This window comes from Brachyistius frenatus, unplaced genomic scaffold (genome assembly GCF_029030835.1).
Source record: "Brachyistius frenatus isolate BFR_SWC_R1_liver_20210118 unplaced genomic scaffold, ASM2903083v1 Contig_350, whole genome shotgun sequence".
NCBI classification, from domain to species: Eukaryota; Metazoa; Chordata; class Actinopteri; family Embiotocidae; genus Brachyistius; species Brachyistius frenatus.
Genome location: NW_027210949.1, coordinates 4,850 through 23,668, shown reverse-complemented (window position 1 = coordinate 23,668; position 18,819 = coordinate 4,850). Strand labels below are relative to the sequence as shown.

General features: G+C 46.4%; 2 protein-coding genes across 2 annotated transcripts; both read left to right on the top strand.

Moving 5' to 3' along the window:
• The first annotated feature begins 99 nt into the window (after window positions 1–99).
• nrde2 (NRDE-2, necessary for RNA interference, domain containing) lies at window positions 100–9,082 on the top strand. The gene is made up of 19 exons (XM_069723923.1): window positions 100–197; window positions 306–396; window positions 723–932; window positions 1,024–1,164; window positions 1,267–1,526; window positions 1,899–2,116; window positions 2,494–2,718; window positions 2,870–3,059; window positions 3,254–3,387; window positions 3,939–4,059; window positions 4,284–4,456; window positions 4,565–4,736; window positions 4,846–5,066; window positions 5,151–5,646; window positions 6,231–6,625; window positions 6,804–6,943; window positions 7,119–7,260; window positions 8,451–8,522; window positions 8,715–9,082. Exons 1-19 carry the CDS (start codon window positions 137–139, stop codon window positions 8,838–8,840), a joined length of 3,588 nt encoding a protein of 1,195 aa, XP_069580024.1. The 5' UTR covers window positions 100–136; the 3' UTR covers window positions 8,841–9,082.
• A 2,474-nt stretch (window positions 9,083–11,556) lies between these two features.
• On the top strand, window positions 11,557–18,181 carry LOC138636071 (calmodulin-1). Its single transcript, XM_069723903.1, has 6 exons — window positions 11,557–11,658; window positions 15,950–15,980; window positions 16,115–16,258; window positions 16,367–16,473; window positions 17,146–17,281; window positions 17,512–18,181. The coding sequence occupies exons 1-6, from the start codon at window positions 11,656–11,658 to the stop codon at window positions 17,538–17,540; spliced, it is 450 nt and encodes a 149-aa protein (XP_069580004.1). The 5' UTR covers window positions 11,557–11,655; the 3' UTR covers window positions 17,541–18,181.
• Window positions 18,182–18,819: the final 638 nt, after the last annotated feature.

Sequence of the window (18,819 nt, the reverse complement as noted above, 5' to 3'; positions counted from 1 at the left end):
CAATTCTGATAAACAATGCATGTGACTAAACAGATTTATATAAAAAAAAAAGTATTTTAAAGAATTTTATTTTTAGTGATTCGGTTGTCAAGTGACGTCACATCCCTGCGACTGTTTACGTACGGCTCAAAGTGTCATGGCGCTGTTTCCAGCGTTTGCCGAAGTTGTGAGCGACCGAGTTGAAGATTCGTCCAGAGGTGATCGCACCGGGTTTTTAACACCGACGGCTTTATTCGTCTCCGCATCTCTGTCGTCAGTAGGTGGGAAAATATGAACTGTTTTGTTTGTGTCCGCGCTCCTTTCAGAGTTGGACTGGCTGAACAACAGGAGCTTCCAGGCCGGGGAGGCCCTGTCGCTTCACGGTCGTTTTCTGGAGACGACCAAGACAGAAACGAGGTACCGATGCTCTCTTTTATTGAGTCTTCCTGATCCACATCGCAGTTTTACCATCAACTTCAGCAACTCAAAATATTGTGTGAAACTTCTGTTGTTGTTTTTTTGTCTTTCTTGAACTTCGATTCATTTTGAATTGACCTAATTATCCCCAACAACCTTCAGCTCCTTTAAATCTCACTGAACCAGATTTGAGGATGTCTTAAACTGCGCTGTAACTTTTATCATATATATATATATATATATTTTTAGCTTGCTTTAATCACTGTTTTTAACTCTTTAATCACTTGTTCTTAATTGTTTTTAAATGTCCTTTTTTTTTTTCCCAGTGTTGACAGGGACGTGAGCTCCGCAGAGGAGAACGAAGGGGACGGAGAGGGCGACGTGTCGTCCAGAAAGAAGAAGAAGAAAAGCGAAAAGAAGAGGAAGAAGAAGAAGAAAAAGCACAAAAAGAAGAGCGGGAGGTGTTCGGACGGCAGCGGATCCGAGTCGGACACCGTCTACCCGAGTGATCTCAAAAGGGAAGAGGAGGCGGACAGGTATAGACACACACTCTTCATTTGGTATACGACAGCACTGGCTTGCTTCTGCTTTGTATTTACGATTGTGTGTGTGTGTGCGTCCGTGCAGACATCAGGCTGCTCCATTAGCAAGTCGTTTCTCGTGGCTGGATGACCTCCGGTCGCCCACAGAGCAGCCGTTCTGCGTGGACCGTAAACCGGACTCGGCCAACTGGACCTACAAGTCGCTGTACAGAGGAGACGTCGCCCGGTAAAGTTTGGGAGTCTGTCTTAGTGACTGTCCGACTAACCTCCCCGAGTCTAAAGAAAACACAGATCCTGACTCGAGCTGCTTTTTCTGCGTGTGTTGCAGGTACAGGAGGAAAGGCAGCTCGTCGTTGGGTCTGGACTCCTCCAGACAGGGAGTCAGCTGGGAGGCTTCAGAGACCAAAAAGAAACAGAAAGGAGGAGACAGTAAACGAGCGGCAGACAGATATTTTTCTGCAGGCAGCCGGCAGCTGCTGCGGTCCCAACCCGCCGTCCCTTTATTACCAGATTGTAATCACGTCACCACCTCCACCGCTTTCCTCCCTCTGGGCAACGATGAGGGGGAGAACAAAGGAGGAGAGAAAGGTATGAGATATAGTGTAAACAGCTTTATACAAAAATGTAAAAAAAAGGAAAAAACTGAATATAACAGCTCAGTCCTCGTTTTAAACTCAAACTAGTATTTTCTGAGTTACATTTTAGGAGTTTAAAGAGCACAAAAGTATTAAAAACTGAAGCAGATTTTAGTCAAAAATTTCAACAGAATTCAATTTAGAAAGAAAGTGATTAAACCTTCAAATTCCAAACGAGTAATTGAGACAAATACACAAAGTTGGACTCGGCTGATTTTGAACATTTAAAGTAGCGGCGCCACGTGGAAAGTGTCTTCAGCTTCGTAGAATTAACACAAGTTTTCATTTTGATCTCTACAAACCGATGTTCACCGCATGTATTCAGATGACAGACTGCGCACATCATCAGCGAATCCCCTCGGTGTGTACGACTCCTCCACGGCCCTGTGGGTCCAGGGGAGAGGACCGCAGGACCGGCAGCAGGAGGACACGCAGCCGGGGGAGGCGGCCGCACTTCTGTCCGGGAGGACTGAAGAGTTCAACAGGCGGCTCAGGGAACAGCCAGAAGACGCACAGCTGTGGATACAGTTCATACGATACCAGGTACGGAGGCTCGACCTGAAGCACCACATGCTCTATTCACTGCTTTGTTTTGCTCCATGTGACAGACCGCACAGTGTGTTTGTATGAATGTCAGTGCTTCTACTGACCTTGACTCACTGACGTATATTCATCTTGTGGTTTGACCGTGAACACCTCTCGATCCTGCCCGTTGCCTCGAGCAACAGAGATTTTTAAGCTCTCCATATTTTAACCTGCAATCGATGCATTTCTGGACAAACTGTGTCGTGTAATATTAAGGAATACACTTCTTTTTGACTGCCTTCATTATCCATCAGCTTGTAAGTGTTGATAAGACCGTGACAACATGGATATGGCAACGACATCACTACCTCTGACCTTCATCGTCTCCTCCGCAGGACGAGCTGAGTGCCGCAGCGTTTGGAGGCGAGGAGGAGCAGCAAGGCGGCGACTCAGCGGAGCGCCGAAAGTCCTCCTACAGAGCCGTCCTGGAAAAAAAGCTGTGCATCGCTGAGCGTGCCGTGGCCACCAACCCCGTCTGCATCGCTCTGCAGCTCGAGAGGCTCAGGATCTGCCAGGAGCTCTGGGAGCCTTCGGTTCTGGCTAAAGAGTGGAAGAAACTGGTACGTCTGCTGTTGTGTGTTGATAACATGCAGAGCTGAAAACTGTTTGTTTTTTGGTCCAAACTAGAGCGGAGAAATGACCGATTACATTTGTACCCGTGTACTAAACCTTCCAGTTGTTCTAAGTCGTGTTTTCCGTGTTGTATTTCAGATGTTCCTCCACCCAAACAGCGCCCCCTTGTGGAGGGAGTATCTGCTCTTCACCCAGAGCTACTTCAGCAACTTCACTGTGTCGAGGGTCAACTCGGCCTACGGGAAGTGTCTGAGCACGCTCAGTGCTGTGCGGGACGGAAGTATGGTCTCTCATCCAGCTCTGCCAGGAGTTGAAGAGGACCTGTTGGGTAAATGAGATTTTATTTAGCCTTCACTCATCCTGCTTTCTACTCTGAGGGGACTGCTTGGTGGATAACAATCACATATTCAGATTTCAACGTGAGATGCATCATTCGGTTGTCAACATTTGGATGAGTACAACATTATTGCTTCATTTCCTCCTGAATGATGTTGTGTTGTTGTTTTTTTTGTTTCCATCCAGATATCTTCACCCAGCAGTGTCATTTCCTGCGTCAGTCTGGTCACTCAGAGAAGGCGGTCGCTCTGTTTCAGGCCATGATCGACTTTACTTTCTACAAACCTGACAGTGTTCAAAAACTTTCCACCAAGCAGCAGGTACACACACACACACACACACACACACACACACACACACACACACACACACACACACACACACACACACACACACACACACACACACACACACAGACAGTAATCCTGAGTTTTGATATTGTAATTTGAAACCCTAATGTAATCTTATAGGAAGAGTGCAACATTTTCTGAATGACTTCAGGTTTAAGGGTGTAGGTGGCCGGGCGTAGCGTCCCTCGCTTCTCCCCAGCGCGTCCAAATATGGTCGTTTCTGGCTCCAAAAAAACGGGACTGGAAGCGTCAAAACCACAGTATACAAACAAATGGGTGACATCACACTGGATAGAGCCAAGTTAGCTGTTTCCCAATGTTTTCCAGAAGAAAAGAAAAGTATAGAGTTCATGTTGAAGAAGGACGAGAGTGCTGTGGATGTTTTCATTTAAACCTTCGGCAAGAAATAAATGAGCCTATTTCTTTAAATGTCATACTTGTAGAGATTTAATTTCACTTGGATTTTGTCTTTTTTCTAAGATGGTGTCCTCCTGTTCACTTTCTGTCTCTTGTGTGTACAGGCTGAGTTCTTTGAGCCGTTCTGGGACAGCGGTGAGGCGAGAGTCGGGGAGGTGGGGGCCCGAGGCTGGAAGGCATGGATGCTCCAACAGGAGCGAGGAGGCTGGCTGCTGCCCAGTGCAGGTAACACACACACACACACACACACACACACACACACACACACACACACACACACACACACACACACACACACACACACACACACACACACACACACACACACCCTGACACAGACATCCAGGTGAAAGTAGCCTCACTTTATTCAGTGTTGATGTTAAAATCTGGGATTTGAGTTATGGGCTAAAAACTGTTGCTGTTTTTGTTGGTTTTGTTTTTTTCCACAGATGAAGAAGAGGAGGAAGAAGAGGATGAAGAGGAGGTGAAGGACAGCAGCCTGCCGAGAGGGACAGTCTGGTTAGACGTGGAGTCGTCTCGTGAGAGGGCTCACTGGTTGCCGTGGAGACCGGACAAAACCAAGAACCAGTCAGAGGAGGACTGCGAGGACCCTGACAGACAGGTGCTGGAGTGACGAGTAAAGGATCTGCAGATGTGTGATGTGTTTGGAAATATAAACTATAATAAATGTGACCGCTGTGTCGGATGTCTCGTCTCTCTCCAACTCCAGGTGTTGTCTGATGACATCGGTCCGTCCCTGATTTGTCTGTCTTCACCAGAGCTCCAGCTCCGTCTTCTTCTCCACTTCTTGGCCTTCCTGGGTCTGCCTGTCGACCCGGTGCTCTCTGCTGCCCCCTGTCAGCCCGGCCTGCTTCTGGAGAACCTTTCTCTGCTCACTCAGGGTAAATTTTCACCATCATGAGGATTTTTTTTTTCTTTTCAGATTTTGAATTCAACTTGAAGCATATAATTGAAGACAATGACAACTCTTGTTTCCATGGCGCTTCCTAGGCAACGAGCTGCAGCTTCCTCTGACCTCGTTCGACCTACCTGAACCAGGGGTGAACTCTGTAGGTCACATGACCACCCTCCAGGGAACGAGGAAGTGGGTGGGGCTTGGGAAGCAGGGTGAGAAGTTTGTCACCAACGTGTTCAGTATGGTCCAGCCGGTCCTTCCTCCCCCCCACCGAGCCGTCCTGTCACTCAGCTGGATTCAGTACGAGAAAGTGAAGGTAGGAGTTAGTTTGTATGACAATATATCCTATTAAACACTCACCTTTTGCACTTGTTGACTCTTTGTGTGTCTTCACCTTCAGGTCTTGCGCTGCCTGCGCAGCGGCAACAAAAAGCGTCTTCGCTCTCAGGGCAAGAGCAGCAAGCGCGTTGCCAAGCGACTGCTCAAAGAACCCGACAACCGTTCCTCCTTGGTGCTGTGGCGGGAGTACGGCCACCTGGAGTGGATGCTGGGCAACCTGGACGAGGCCCGCAAAGTGTTCTCCACGGCAACGGCGATGGGCGGAGCCAAAGGGCTGAGCAGCCCGGCTCTGTGTGAGCTGAGCCTGCTGTGGTCCCAGCTGGAGGTGGAGGACGCAGCCAAAGAGGGAGGAAGCCGACTCGCCGATGTGACAGTGTCTCCGGCTGTGTGCGTGCTGACTCGGCTAGCAGAAGGAACCTCCTCATCCTCCTCTTCATCCTCCCAGCCCCTCTCCACGGTTTCCATCCTGAAGGCCAGGAGATCCTATGAACAGGCTCTGACTGCCAGCTTGTCAGCTTTGGACCAGAACGTCCACGATCCTCCGCCCGACAGAAAAGGTTCATTTTGTTTTATCTGTGGAGGAAGATCAGTTTGCACTTTTACAACAAATCCTGCATACACAGTAGTTGTTTTAGATTCATACATATTTAGTTCCTCCCATGCAGCAGGTGAAAATCAATATATCGAGACTTCACTTTCTACCCACAACACAGTATTAAGTCATCTTTATTTTTTGTTAATTAAACATTATTGCAGCCCGGAATATGGAGTGAACACGATTTGTAGTTGGTCTGAAACATGGAGCAACTCTGGTGTTGTGCTTCAACAATTAGTTATTAATACTCAGATTGCAGGATGTTATTAGAAGTATTTAAAAAGTAAGCATGATTATTGTCCAACTGATTGGTGTCCCGCTCCTCACGTTGTACCAGTTAATGGATTTCTGTACAGTAACACAACTTCATCCAAACTGAAACACGACATTCAGCTTCTTGTAGATTTGACATCAGTAATGGAGAAGAAGTCGGTGAAAAAACTTCAGACTGATTATAAATAAGACGATGCATCATTAAGACATATTACAAAGTACAGAAGACGTCGTCTTTTGCCAAAGTTGAATTTCTTCACTTTTCACCACCAGAGCCAGAGGACCTTCTCGGAGAGAAGCTGAGGTTGAGCGGTCTGGTCGGCTGCTTCGCTCTCTTTCAGTACCTCACAGTGAGCGTCCAGGCTGCCAACGCTGTGTACAGTCAGGCCAGAGAGAGGATGGAGGAACCGCACCGCACGCGAACACCTGGACAGCAGCTGGACCGTAACGCTGAAGGCGGCGTCTCTGCCGCCGATTCCAGTCGTGCCGACGGGCTGTGTGCGACCAGGCGAGCTGCTGAGCGTGAGGTTTTAGCAGTGCAGCAGGCAGCGCTGCTGAAACATCACAACAGCGTCAGTGTGTTTCCGCTGGTCACGCTGAGACAGACGCTGACCTCTGCTCTCTCAGCCTGGCCCTGCTGCGCCCCCCTCTGGAATATTTATGTACAGGTAAATGAGGTCTGATTATTAAAAAGGAAAAACACATTTTTAATCATCGTGGTTTATCAGATCGGTCATTTTGAATCAGTGACAGCTGCATTTCTCAGCTATCTTTTCACTTTTACCGAACTAAGTTTGTCCTTTCTTTGTTGTGGCGTGACGACCTCCATGTGACCTGTGTTTTCAGGTGGAGAATCGTTACCATAGCGCTGGCAGAGCGCGTCGTTTTTTTCACTCTGTAACCAGGGACAATGGCAGCGTGGTGCCACGCCTCTTTGCCATTGTTGCCGAACAACAAAGGAAGCAGCTGGTGGACGCTGCTCAGAGGTAACACGAGAAATGATGATGAAGATGAAGATGAGCATGTGCTTGTAGCAGCAGAAACACACTCAGATACTGTGATCTCAGTTTCTCTGTTGTTTCTTCCTTTTTGCGTGACGAGCCGAGAAATCCACCTCGACTTTGACAAAATATTTCACACTTATGTTTACGGTCTTTACAGATCCTGTTGCCGTGACGATGCCTTGCCCATCTTGCCAGAGAATGGCCTCAGCAACCGTATCCGTAGCCTGTTTGAAAGCACCATAGCAACAGAGACGGGTGCTCATTGTCCTTTACTTTGGAGGATGTACATCCACTTCCTGGTGAGACAGAAAACAGCTCACACTAACCTGCACACGTTTACTACCACCGAGCCGCGACTCATGATCTCCGTCACCTGTCGCGTAGTTTACACTTTTAGTGTTTTATTTGCAGTCTAAATATCCCCAAGAAGATATTTTTGTGGTTTTAAGTACCAAAAACCATCTAAATATAGTTTTACATTTCCTCTCGACCAACCACAGGCGGTTCTGCGTCTGTTGGTTTCAACGATCCTCTCTTCTGATTGGCTGAGTCTTTTCTGAGTATCTTGCCGTCTCTTTAACAGAGCGACCGCTCAGTGTGTTATTCCACATAAAAGCTTGGAAGGAGGGATGTATGTATGTCGTGAGAGTAATTTTGTGACATCACAAAGTTACAGAAGTCCGAACGGCACCGCTGCTGAACGCGGGTTGTTTGCATTTCTCCATCGACTCGGCGTTTTGACAGTCTTGGTAGTATTTATAAGAGGTGCGATCAAAAAGGGATTTGCGGGTAGCAGCAATAACCTTCATGAGGAAGTAACAACATCAGCGTCTTTGTTACACGTGTTTTTGTGACTACAGTCATGTGTGCTTTTGCGATTTCACCATGATGGACCTGAAACTTGAACAAAGAGTGCACATCAAACTTTGGGAGCCAACTCCAGTGAGTTGGGGATTTGGGGAGCACGACTGTGTTCAATGTGTTACGACTTGGAAAACGTACTCACGAAGGTTATATCTTCTTCCTGCTTCGTGCACACCACGGTGCACCTAGACGTGCTTTACAATTTAAAAAAAAAATCTGAATTTTACAATATGGGACTTTTAAATAAGAAAAAAAAGAAACTGTTAAGGTGTCATTAAAAAAAATGGAATGAAACAAAAGAATATTTTCAAATGATGTGCATTTTTATTAATAATGTGAAAAATCGACTGAGTCTTTAAGAGTCAATGTTTTTGCACCGTTTGTTGTTCTTGTGTTTGAGCGCCGTCCTCTTTTGAACACACAAGCAGTAACACCGGCTCAACTTACTGTGTAATACGTACATTTGGATACTCAAATATTGACTGTGAAATCTGATGTCGGTGCTTTGTGTTTGTAACGTGTGTGTGTGTGTGTGTGTGTGTGTGTGTGTGTGTGTGTGTGTGTGTGTGTGTGTGTGTGTGTGTGTGTGTGTGTGTGTGTGTGTGTGTGTGTGTGAATTTTGCAGGTGTCAGAAGGAAAGGTGGATAAAGCCAAAGGGATCTTCTACAAGGCCTTACAGAACATCCCCTGGGTTAAGGTGAGACAGTCATCAGTGTGCAGCTGATCACCACTTCAATTATAACTGGACATACTAAAACATTATTTCTCTCTCTTTTTCTTTTGTGTGTGTAAATTGGCCTTTTTTGCTAACGTGTGTGTGTGTGTGTGTGTGTGTGTGTGTGTGTGTGTGTGTGTGTGTGTGTGTGTGTGTGTGTGTGTGTGTGATCAGGGTTTGTACATGGATGCGGTGCAGCTGTTCCCTGAGCATCTGCAGGAGTTTGTAGATCTGATGACGGAGAAGGAGCTCCGACTGAGACTGCCTTTAGAGGAACTGGATATACTACTGGAAGACTGATAACACACACACACACACACACACACACACACACACACACACACACACACACACACACACACACACACACACACACACACACACACACACACACACAGCTGCAGCGTTGACTCGTTGCATTGATATAAAGAATCATCCTTTGTGTATAATCTCTCAAAATACTTTTATTACCACATCAAACCACTAAAACTGTGTTTTAGTAAATCATTTTGTCAATAAAAAAAAAAAATAGGGAGTAATTAATGCGCCGTGTGTTTTAGGTTTCTTTATAAATAATAAATGAGGATCACCTCCGGTGCCGTCCGCCAGTGATGTGGCTCTGATTTACCCGCTTTCGGAGAGACCCGGCGGCCTCTCGCATCTCTTTATGACGAGTCGCCCATCAATCAGCTGGCGGGCGGCGAGAGACCAGGGAGAAGTCAAACCTCCCCGGGATTTAAATATAAACTCACAAGGGTCTCCGTGAACCCGATAAATCATCACCTCTCATCATTCGAGGGAATCTGTCGAGGATCTGACGAGCTCACGGCGGCAGCTTTATTCCTCGCCGTGTTAAACACGAGTCAGCAGAAGCCCGCTGACCGTTCGTCTTCTCGACTGACGTGTTGGAGGTTTGTGGGTTTTTGTCTGAGTGAACTGTGGTTGGGAATACGTTTGCTTTGATTCTTGCTGAATAGCCAAGAAAACCCAAAGTGGAGTATTTTTGTTACTTTATAAAGTATAAATATATATATATATATATATATATAAAGAACTTTTTACCTTTTACTAAAAAAATAAATAAATACAACTTTTAAAATTGAACTGATGGTGTGGTTGAAATCATCCAGATGTGGTGATTTATTATTATTTATTTTTTTATATATATATACACAGTGATGAGAGCCGAGCGTTTCCCATAATGCCCCGGGGCCGTGCAACCGGTGGCGAGCAACTGCGACTTCGGGCAACAGAACCTGCAGCCGACCTGATCTCGTGAGGTTACCTACCGCTACCCACGGCCGCCATTACGTCACAGCACGTCGGACCGAAATCTCACCGGCGCGCAGTTTGCGGTAATCGGTTGATCGATTCATCGAACGCGCACACGCCGTGAACTCGTCAGGATTCGGTCCGCGGTTGCGGATTGTACGCGGCAGCGGCGGAGACGCTCCCGCCGCCCGCCGCCGCTACCGCGCTGTGGTTTGGCGCATTGCAGATCCGCGCGAGCCAATCAGAGGGCTCTGTACAGAGCACAGAATATTGCGGGTCTCCCCTGACCAATCACAATCCGCCTCACAAAAGCAAAACCGCAAGTTACACAGTCCCGTCGGTCGCGATTTAAAAAAAACAAAAAACCGTATCCTTCCGCCTGTATAACGCTCGGTGCGAGACAAAATAGTCCGTTACTTTCTGGCCGTTTTATAAAGTCGGTGGCGGGTTTTTTTTTTAAAAATCTTGTAATGATAATTAGTTTGACGCCTGTTGCAGTTAAAAAGATTTAGATTACAATAACGTGATTTTGATGCCAAACGTAATAACAGCTGAGGGACATCAGCAGGATGTCTTCCAGGTGCCATGCTGGCAATTAGTTTCAGAGGAGATGGACACTGGAAGGTGTCTGGAAATTAATTTCAAAGGCGACAGCTTTTAGTCTTAATAAAACGATAGCCAATAAATGTCACATTTTAGACAACATACTCCAATCAATGTTAAAAAATGCTCGTTTCCCCCAAAGTCCAAACGTGAATAATAACACCACGTTTGACTGTTCTGGACCCCCAAACAAAGATATGTGTTTAGTGCATCAATAAAACACAATGCAATGGTGTGAAATTGTATATTAAGACATTATTATATTAAAACGAGTTCATTTCTGAGTCCCAATACAGCAGAAAAAGTGACTTTTTAAGCTCCTAAAAGCTTTCTTGTTGCAGAGTTACAGTCCAACTTGTCATCATTAGTGCAGACTGATGTATTTTGAATTGTTGGCTGTGATAAGTGTCTGGCTGACCTACTGATTGATTTCTCAGTTCTCCTTTATTATCTCTTTGACTGATGCCTAAAGTCCCGTTAAATAACCATATAATAAACATGACATAAAATTGAGGTCCCAATTCATGTTTGACCCTCGTTTAAAACGTTTTAAGCATCGAATCCAGGGAAATTATTTTGTTTAGAGATCACAAACGACAACTTTTGTCTATTTGTTTCTTAACTCGACAGCAATTTTGGTGAATATTTACGACTGCACATGTTTAATAACAGAGAAGTGGCCCTGATTCCCTCTGATGTCCTCCTGCATGATTAGTCTTCTTCTTTTTTTTTTCCCATTTCTGGTTGTCAAAATTTGGTCTTATAAGTTGTTGTTGTTGTGCATATTCTTAATAAAACAATTTAATGGTGAGAAAAAAAAAAAAAAAACCTCACAACATATCTTATAATTTACCTTTACCCCCCTGAAGTCATGAGCGATGATTATTGATCAAGAATACTGATATCAGTCAGTTATTTGTTGAATAAATATGTTGTTATTCGGTGTTGTTAATATCTCCTTGCACTATTACGTCAACCTTTTTATTTTATTTTTATTTGTATATTTGTAAACAACACGCGCACTGCCATTTTCCTCGTGTGCGAGCACGTCCCGTCGGAGCCCGGGCGGGGAGCGAGCACGCCGCCTCCTCCTCCCTCAGTGCGGAGGGATACACTGAGCCGTGCAGCGGTGGTTCGTCCCGCCCGCCTCCACCACTCAGCCTCGCTCAGTGGCGACCGTCCATTTCCTCTCTTCCCCTTGTAGCTTTTAGCAGATCAACCGCTCCGACTCAGAACAGACATGGTGAGTACCCGACCCGCCGGTGTTATCGTGTGACTTTAAAAAAAAAAAAAAAAAGAAGAAGAAAAAGAAAAGTGAAGCCGCGCGAAGTTGACTGAACCCGGAGTTTTGTTTTAAAAGTCTTCTTTCGTTGAAATATCCCGAAAGCGAGCCGTCGAGTTAGCGCGTTAGCCGTTAACGGTGTGGCGGGGAGCCGCCTCCGGACGCGGAGCTCCGCCGGAGGAGCCTCCGGAGCTCCGGAGGAAGCTTATCGTCGAGTTACCCTTCCAGCAAGTTGTAGTTGTAGCCGGGCGTGAAGCTGAAAGCTGCGAGGCGGACTACTTGTCACAGGTGGCCGCGGTAGTGAGTCGCGGGCGGTTCTCGGCGGCGTTAGCGTGACAGCTAACGTCACTCCCCCGGTGACCAACGCTCTCCTCCCGGTCTCCTCCCGCTCTCCTCCCGGTCAGACAGAAACGTGGTTTTTTTCCCCCCTTTTTTTTTCAGGAGTTAAAGTCGATAAGTTTGTTTAAAGACGTGATGGAAACTCAAATGTTGAATCTGCGCAGGTGTTTTTTTTATTTTTTTATTGAGATGTGAGACGGATGTTTTTCACGGTTTTATCGACTCCAGACGTGAAAGCTGTCACATCACCCGGTAGATCACGGAGGTCCCGGCCGTTCACCCGGTAGATCACGGAGGTCCCGGCCGTTCACCCGGTAGATCACGGAGGTCTCGGCCGTTACGAACGGTTGGACGCAACGGCCGGTTGGGGAGAGAAACCCGGCGAACCGCATGGCTGACGGTCCGAAATTAGGTCAGAGATTTTGGTGTAATATCGTTATGTTTGGGTACTTTACCATTAAAACAGCCCACATACACATTTAAACGTTAGAAAGTCTGTTTTATGTTTTATTTTTTTTTGCTACAGATTGATTCTGGTAGAAGAAATACAAGAAAAAGGACTTTTATTTATTTTATTTTTTAATGATTAATTCTGATAATATTGACCTCCATCCCAGTTCTGTCTGCACAATCCTGACACCTGGTTTTTGTGTGTTTTTTGCCCATAAATGCACAATGTCAGACCAGGCATCACCTGTAGTTTTGGATCTTGTGGAGGTTTGCTTACTTTACTCAAACACATATATATATATATGTATATATAACACTCATGTCAAGTGGGAAGATTTCCAACCAATAAATGAGAAACATTCCTCAGGCCTGTTACACAAATGTGTTGTAGGCTGATAATGAAAGTAAAACCTTCTTTAGTTTTACCTTCTTCTTCTTCTTTTTTTTTTTTTTTTTTGGTGATAAATCTACATATCTAATATCTCAAAGTGAATTTGAGCTAAATGACTTGTATTTTAGTCGTGTTTAATATCAGGAATATCTTCCTGGCAGTTGGTGTTGCTTGCATTTAATTACACCTGAATCTTAATTCAAGTAAATCTTAATGTAGGTAGTCTGATGGGATGATGTGCTGGTTTTTAAAATGAATTCAGACTCGAGTCCATCACAGCCCTCTCTCTGTAGTTTTAACTTTCACAGCAGCCCTTTTGGATGGGTTACCATGGATACGCGGTTAGTTTTTCACAGCGCCACGGTTCAGAAAGTTGGTAGAGGAAGTAGACGTATGCGCTGGTTTTTGCTCATACTTCCTTGTGGGATTTATTTCGAGCAGAAAAGCTGGTCTTGTGTAATATGTGTTCGTTATAAACCCGCTCGAAGCGACCGACGGGAAACAAAACGAGACTTTGTGTTCTCACGCAGCTTTCATCACAACTCTGTGAACAAGTTCTGTTTTCCCCTTAAATCTCTGGAAACTCTCCGTGAGTGCTGTGAAACTAAAACCAAACCTGCTGCCGCGCTCGTCTCGCTGCATGTACCGTCTCCGTCGCGTCGCAGCGCCTCGGAGAGGAATTTGGCTCGGCCTTCAGAGGCGTTAGCAGCTCGTTAGGTCTCACATTCAACGATGTACACGGATCACAGCTGTCATTAATATCAGCCCGGTTATTGCCTGACAACCCTGTAGTAGGAACATTATGATTATCAAACCATTATTCACACCTTGCCTTCAGGTCGGAAAAGAACACAGCATATAAATGATTTACTGTCATCAATACTAGATTAATAGATTCCTAAAAACCCTCCTTTTTATTATTATTATTATTATTCCGCATAACAACATGTATTTGGAAAAACTGTTCAGGTGTCTGGTGGTCCTCGTCCCGATGGAGCAAATTAACAACCTGGTATTGTGCCAGAGGAAATCAAATACTCCCATCATGGTTTTTGTGAATGTAATAGGTGATTCATATTCAACTTTTTTATATTTTATTTTTGGTCATGAACTTCTGTGCGTACATTGCAGAGAAGTAGGCAGTGAGAGAATTAGTCAAATAGTGTTAGCAGAAAAGATGCAATTTATCCTGTGGCCACCTGTTCTATTTTATATATATATACTTCTGTTTTTTGAAGTTGTATCAGTGGCAACAGGAACTGAGAGTTGTAAGAAGGGCAGGTTTCCAGTTTGGCCCATTTACTGTTTGTTTTTTTTCTTCTTCAAACCATGACTGGGCTTGCAGGGGAAACTGTTGGTGAAATGAATGTGTCACTTCCAGACACTGTTGCGTGGCTGCGTGGACGGGGGCCTGGCCCGGGAGGAGGGGGAGGTGGTGGGGAGGGAGGTGGGACCCATGATGCTGTGTAGGAGGTCAGAGGACCAGCCAACTGATCCTCCCTAGGAGCTGCAACAGGAGCAGCGAGATGACAGGCCACAGATTAGCACATACATGTAGACACACACTGAACTCCCACGACCTCCCCTGGTCTGGACACTGTTACACACACACACACACACACACACACACACACACACACACACACATCCCTTAAATCAATTTCCCTGACACATTTGACTGACCTCCTCTGGCCTGGCCCTCCTGGCCTCTACAAACACACATTGTTTTGTGTGGTGGTACCGTTGAAGGCCCTTCATGTGTTGAACTGCTGCGGGGGGTGGACACTTCATCAGCGCATGCATCTCTACTGTACGTCCGTCAGAGTGACGCCAGGCGTTACAAACACTCCTGACATGGAGGCAGCAGGGTTTTCAAAGCGTCACCCACTGCAGCCCGGGAAGGACGGCGCTCGGTCACGTACGCTCGCAGCGCTGCAGGACGCCAAGATGGAAAGAGAGACGGGCAGACAGATTATTGAGAGACAGACGGATGGATAAGTAACCGAGGAAAACGTCAACCGAAGAAGCGGCTAATTCCGTCAACTTGTCGTCCGGCTTGTGGACGAGAGAGACGTCGCCCGCTGACCCGTGCTGCTCCAGAGGGTTTGTGAAAACTTGTGTCATCCATCCAGCCGTCCACTCCTGAAGGATTGAAAGACGAGCGCTTCGGTTATCCCATGACGTCATCATTATTCGCGCGCCCGTCCCCCATTCAGGAGGACTAAAAACTTCTATTTACTCAAATCAAAGACTCTTCCATATAATTATGTAACTACTCGGAGAAATGGTGAAAATCTGTTCACCTGCACGTCCAATTCTTTTTAACAATCAAGAGAGACCGATAGATGTCTAGCCATTATTTTTTCCATCCACCCGTTCCTCCCACCTTAACACATAATTCCTGCCCGTCTTGCCATCGTTCCCTCGTCATGCTTCCCAAGAGAGTCTCCGTGTACCCGGCAGACGACGAGCTGGTGAGCTGGTCCGCCATCTACGACCTGTTGGACGAGCAGCGGCACTACTACAAGGAGCTCATCCAGCAGCAGGAGAGGAACTACCGAGCCTTCCTGCAGATGCTCGTGGACACGTCGTCGAGCCGCGTGGACGGCCTCGTCAGGGAGACGCAGGAGCTGAGGAGCCGCCTGCGGGGAACCGAAGCCGAGCTGGCCGAGGTCAAAAAACAAGGAGTCCGGAACGGCAGGCGGGCCGAGTGCCTGGCCGAAGGCTTGGTGATGGTGCGGGGGGCGCTGGACGGGCTCGGAGGGGAAACGGGCGCCGCCGGGGGGAGGTGCGGGAGGGAAAGGTGTGGATCTGAAGCAGCGCAGAGCAGGTGGAGGGTTGAGGCTGGATGGAGGAGGTGGAGGCAAGGAGGCGAAGAAACCAGAGCCCAAAGCAGCGAGGCTGGTGGCCGACCTCACAGATATCCACTTTGATGATTTCAAGGTTGAAACGATTCAGATATCTTTCATACGACGTTGTACTGACGGGCGCTTCTGCTTTTTGATGTCTGTTCGTCACGGTTGCAACATGACACGTTTATTTAATGGACTTTTTTTGTTGTTGTTTTTTTAGGCTGACCAACTAACAGAGGAGCAGATTGCTGGTAAGATGACCAGTAACAACAACAACATTTAAATCAAATGTTTCTCAATGAGTCCGTGAGTTTTATTCTAATCCTAATCCCTCCTCAACCTCTTCCCTTCTTGCTTTCACCCTCGTCTCGCTGCGCCCGTCCAGAGTTCAAGGAGGCCTTCTCCCTGTTTGATAAGGATGGAGATGGCACCATCACCACCAAGGAGCTGGGCACCGTCATGAGGTCACTGGGTCAAAACCCAACCGAGGCTGAACTCCAGGACATGATCAACGAGGTGGATGCTGACGGTACGGAGGGATTCATTCGTCAGACTTGGTTGTTGTTTTTTAGCTCCTTGCAGGTTTATGTAACGAATACTCGTATTTTACTGCTCACTGTGACCGTTTCTCCACCAGGCAACGGGACCATAGACTTCCCAGAGTTCCTGACGATGATGGCGAGGAAGATGAAGGACACTGACAGTGAGGAAGAGATCAGGGAGGCGTTCAGAGTCTTTGATAAGGTAGGAATGGGTTTGTGTGTTGTTTTTTTAAGCCGATGGTACAAATGATCAATTCTTATGTCCTGCAAAAGTGTTTTCAGCAAATCCATCCGTGTCCGTCTTTTAAAAAGAAAATGAACACAATGGCTGACGAGAGGAAATCAATAGAAACCATCACCAAAGAGAAAATTGTGTTCAGTTACATTTAACAGCATGTCAATAGAAAAGAGCAAAGTAATGTCAGCTGACCTCCATGCAGCTCAACACGGTCCTCCAGCTGAGTGTTTTCAGTGGGAGGGAAGGAGCTGTGTGTGTCGCCATGTTGGGGATTCAACAGAAAGGCTCGTTTCATCTGTCGGCGCAAAATCCAATTTACCTTGTGACACAATAAAGAGACTTCACAAGCAGAAATCTCAAGTCAACAAACCAACAAAACTATAAAGGAATAATTTGTTTGCGATCCACATGAATTTGTCAGTTCGTATGTTTTCACTTCAAAAATACAGTTTGAATAACGGCGGGATTTTTTTTTTTTTTTTTGTCTCAAAAAGACCAAACGAGTTTCATACTGTTGAGCCTGAATGATATTCACGTTGACGAGACAACTGTCCCCGCTGGAGGATTTGTGTGAATGACTGACGACGTGTTTCACTGACCACCGGTCTGTCTGTCTGTCTGTCTGTCTGTCGGCAGGACGGCAACGGGTACATCAGTGCAGCAGAGCTGCGTCACGTGATGACTAACCTGGGAGAGAAGCTGACGGACGAGGAGGTCGACGAGATGATCAGAGAAGCCGACATCGACGGAGACGGACAGGTCAACTACGAAGGTACGTCAGAAACAAAGGCTGTCTGGAGACCCGACCGCACTAATGCACTTTTAATGCATTATGATTTATTAATGTCTCCGGGCCAAATCATAAAGGCTGACAGAAAATACTGCTCGTGAAAGCTCTTCAGTAGTGTGTCTGTTTGATCATGAATGTTGTTGTTTTACAGCACACCAGTTAAACTCTCTTCCTTTTTATGTTTTGTGTGTTTTTTTCTTTCTCCCCCACAGAATTTGTTCAGATGATGACTGCCAAATGAACCGGGCTCACGTTAAAGACAAAGAATCAGTCAAATGTTTCACTTACCTCTTATTGCAAAAATCTACATTTAATCATACTGTTCTGTATAGACAACTTAAACTGAATGTTGGAAAACTGAAAATCTGTCCATAAAACAAGCTCAAAAAAGGTTAAAAAAAAAAAAAAACTAAATTAAATTAATCTGCATGTACTGGCTTGTATTCCCCCCTCCCCCCTCAACCCCCAGCACTAAGCTGCCCAATCAGATCTCAACTCGTTGGCCCAGCAGCCTCTGTGCAGCTGGCCAGTTTGGCCGCCGCTCCTCTGCTTCCTGGTTCCATCTGCCTGACGTCATGACGATTATTTGGGCTGGCCAATCGCCTTTCTTCTACAACTTCCTGTTTTCTTTTGTTTCCGTTCTTCATGCATGCAGCTTTAGATGGGTTACTGTCGGGAACCCGGTGGCAGGAGGCTGTTGTTGGGCCTCAGCTTGGCCTGTGGCCCACAGAGAGGAGGGAGGGGGGAGTTTACAGAAAGATGAACCGGCGGATCGTCTGCAGTTTGCTCACCTTAAAGGAAGTCAAGTGACGACAGAGCTATTTTTAAGAAAAATATTAAAATGGAATAAACAAGAACTCATTTTAGATTCTGTGTTTCTGGCATGTTGGGATACTCACTTTATCCTTTGTGTGTTTACCTTTTTCTGAGGGAGAAGCCTGAGCGGGCCGAAGATTTGAGCCCCTCGGGCAGCGATTGTCTCGGATCGTCGGCGGGGTCGGGGGGGCTTTGAGGGTGTTTTATACACAAGTACAGGTTTTGGGGCAATATCGGTACCCGGTAAACCAACACGCATCCTGTGAGAATCAGTAGTGAACTTCAGAGAATAAAACCGTGCTCAGGTACGGTTTATTGCCCCAAAGCTCTGTGTGTGTGTGTGTGTGTGTGTGTGTGTGTGTGTGTGTGTGTGTGTGTGTGTGTGTGTGTGTGTGTGTGTGTGTGTGTGTGTGTGTGTGTGTGTGTGTGTGTGTGTGTGAGAGAGAGTGAGTGAGAGTGAGAGAGTGAGAGAGAGAGATTCTTCGGGGGAGATGATTTCAGTCTGGTGGGGACAGGGTCGGTGCTTTGCAGCATTTCTATCTGGTGTTAGTGTGTGAGTGTTTGTGGGTGGGCGGGAGGGATGCGGCGAGGCCCGGCCCAGTCCAGCTGTTCTGTTCTGTTCTGTTCAGTTCAGTTGATCTGCATTCCAAGTTCTACATGCTAGTCTTTACATTTTGTTTTTCCAATAAAATATCATGAACTAA

What these genes read in the sequence shown, in the direction of transcription:
- LOC138636071 (XM_069723903.1), top strand. An exon ending in CAACGAGGTGGATGCTGACG is followed by an intron (nt 16,259 to 16,366) that starts GTACGGAGGGAT and finishes TTTCTCCACCAG; the next exon opens with GCAACGGGACCATAGACTTC. An exon ending in CGGACAGGTCAACTACGAAG is followed by an intron (nt 17,282 to 17,511) that starts GTACGTCAGAAA and finishes TCTCCCCCACAG; the next exon opens with AATTTGTTCAGATGATGACT.
- nrde2 (XM_069723923.1), top strand. Translation starts at nt 137, where the DNA reads ATGGCGCTGTTTCCAGCGTTTGCCGAAGTTGTGAGCGACCGAGTTGAA. An exon ending in CTAAAGAGTGGAAGAAACTG is followed by an intron (nt 2,719 to 2,869) that starts GTACGTCTGCTG and finishes GTTGTATTTCAG; the next exon opens with ATGTTCCTCCACCCAAACAG. An exon ending in AGAACATCCCCTGGGTTAAG is followed by an intron (nt 8,523 to 8,714) that starts GTGAGACAGTCA and finishes GTGTGTGATCAG; the next exon opens with GGTTTGTACATGGATGCGGT.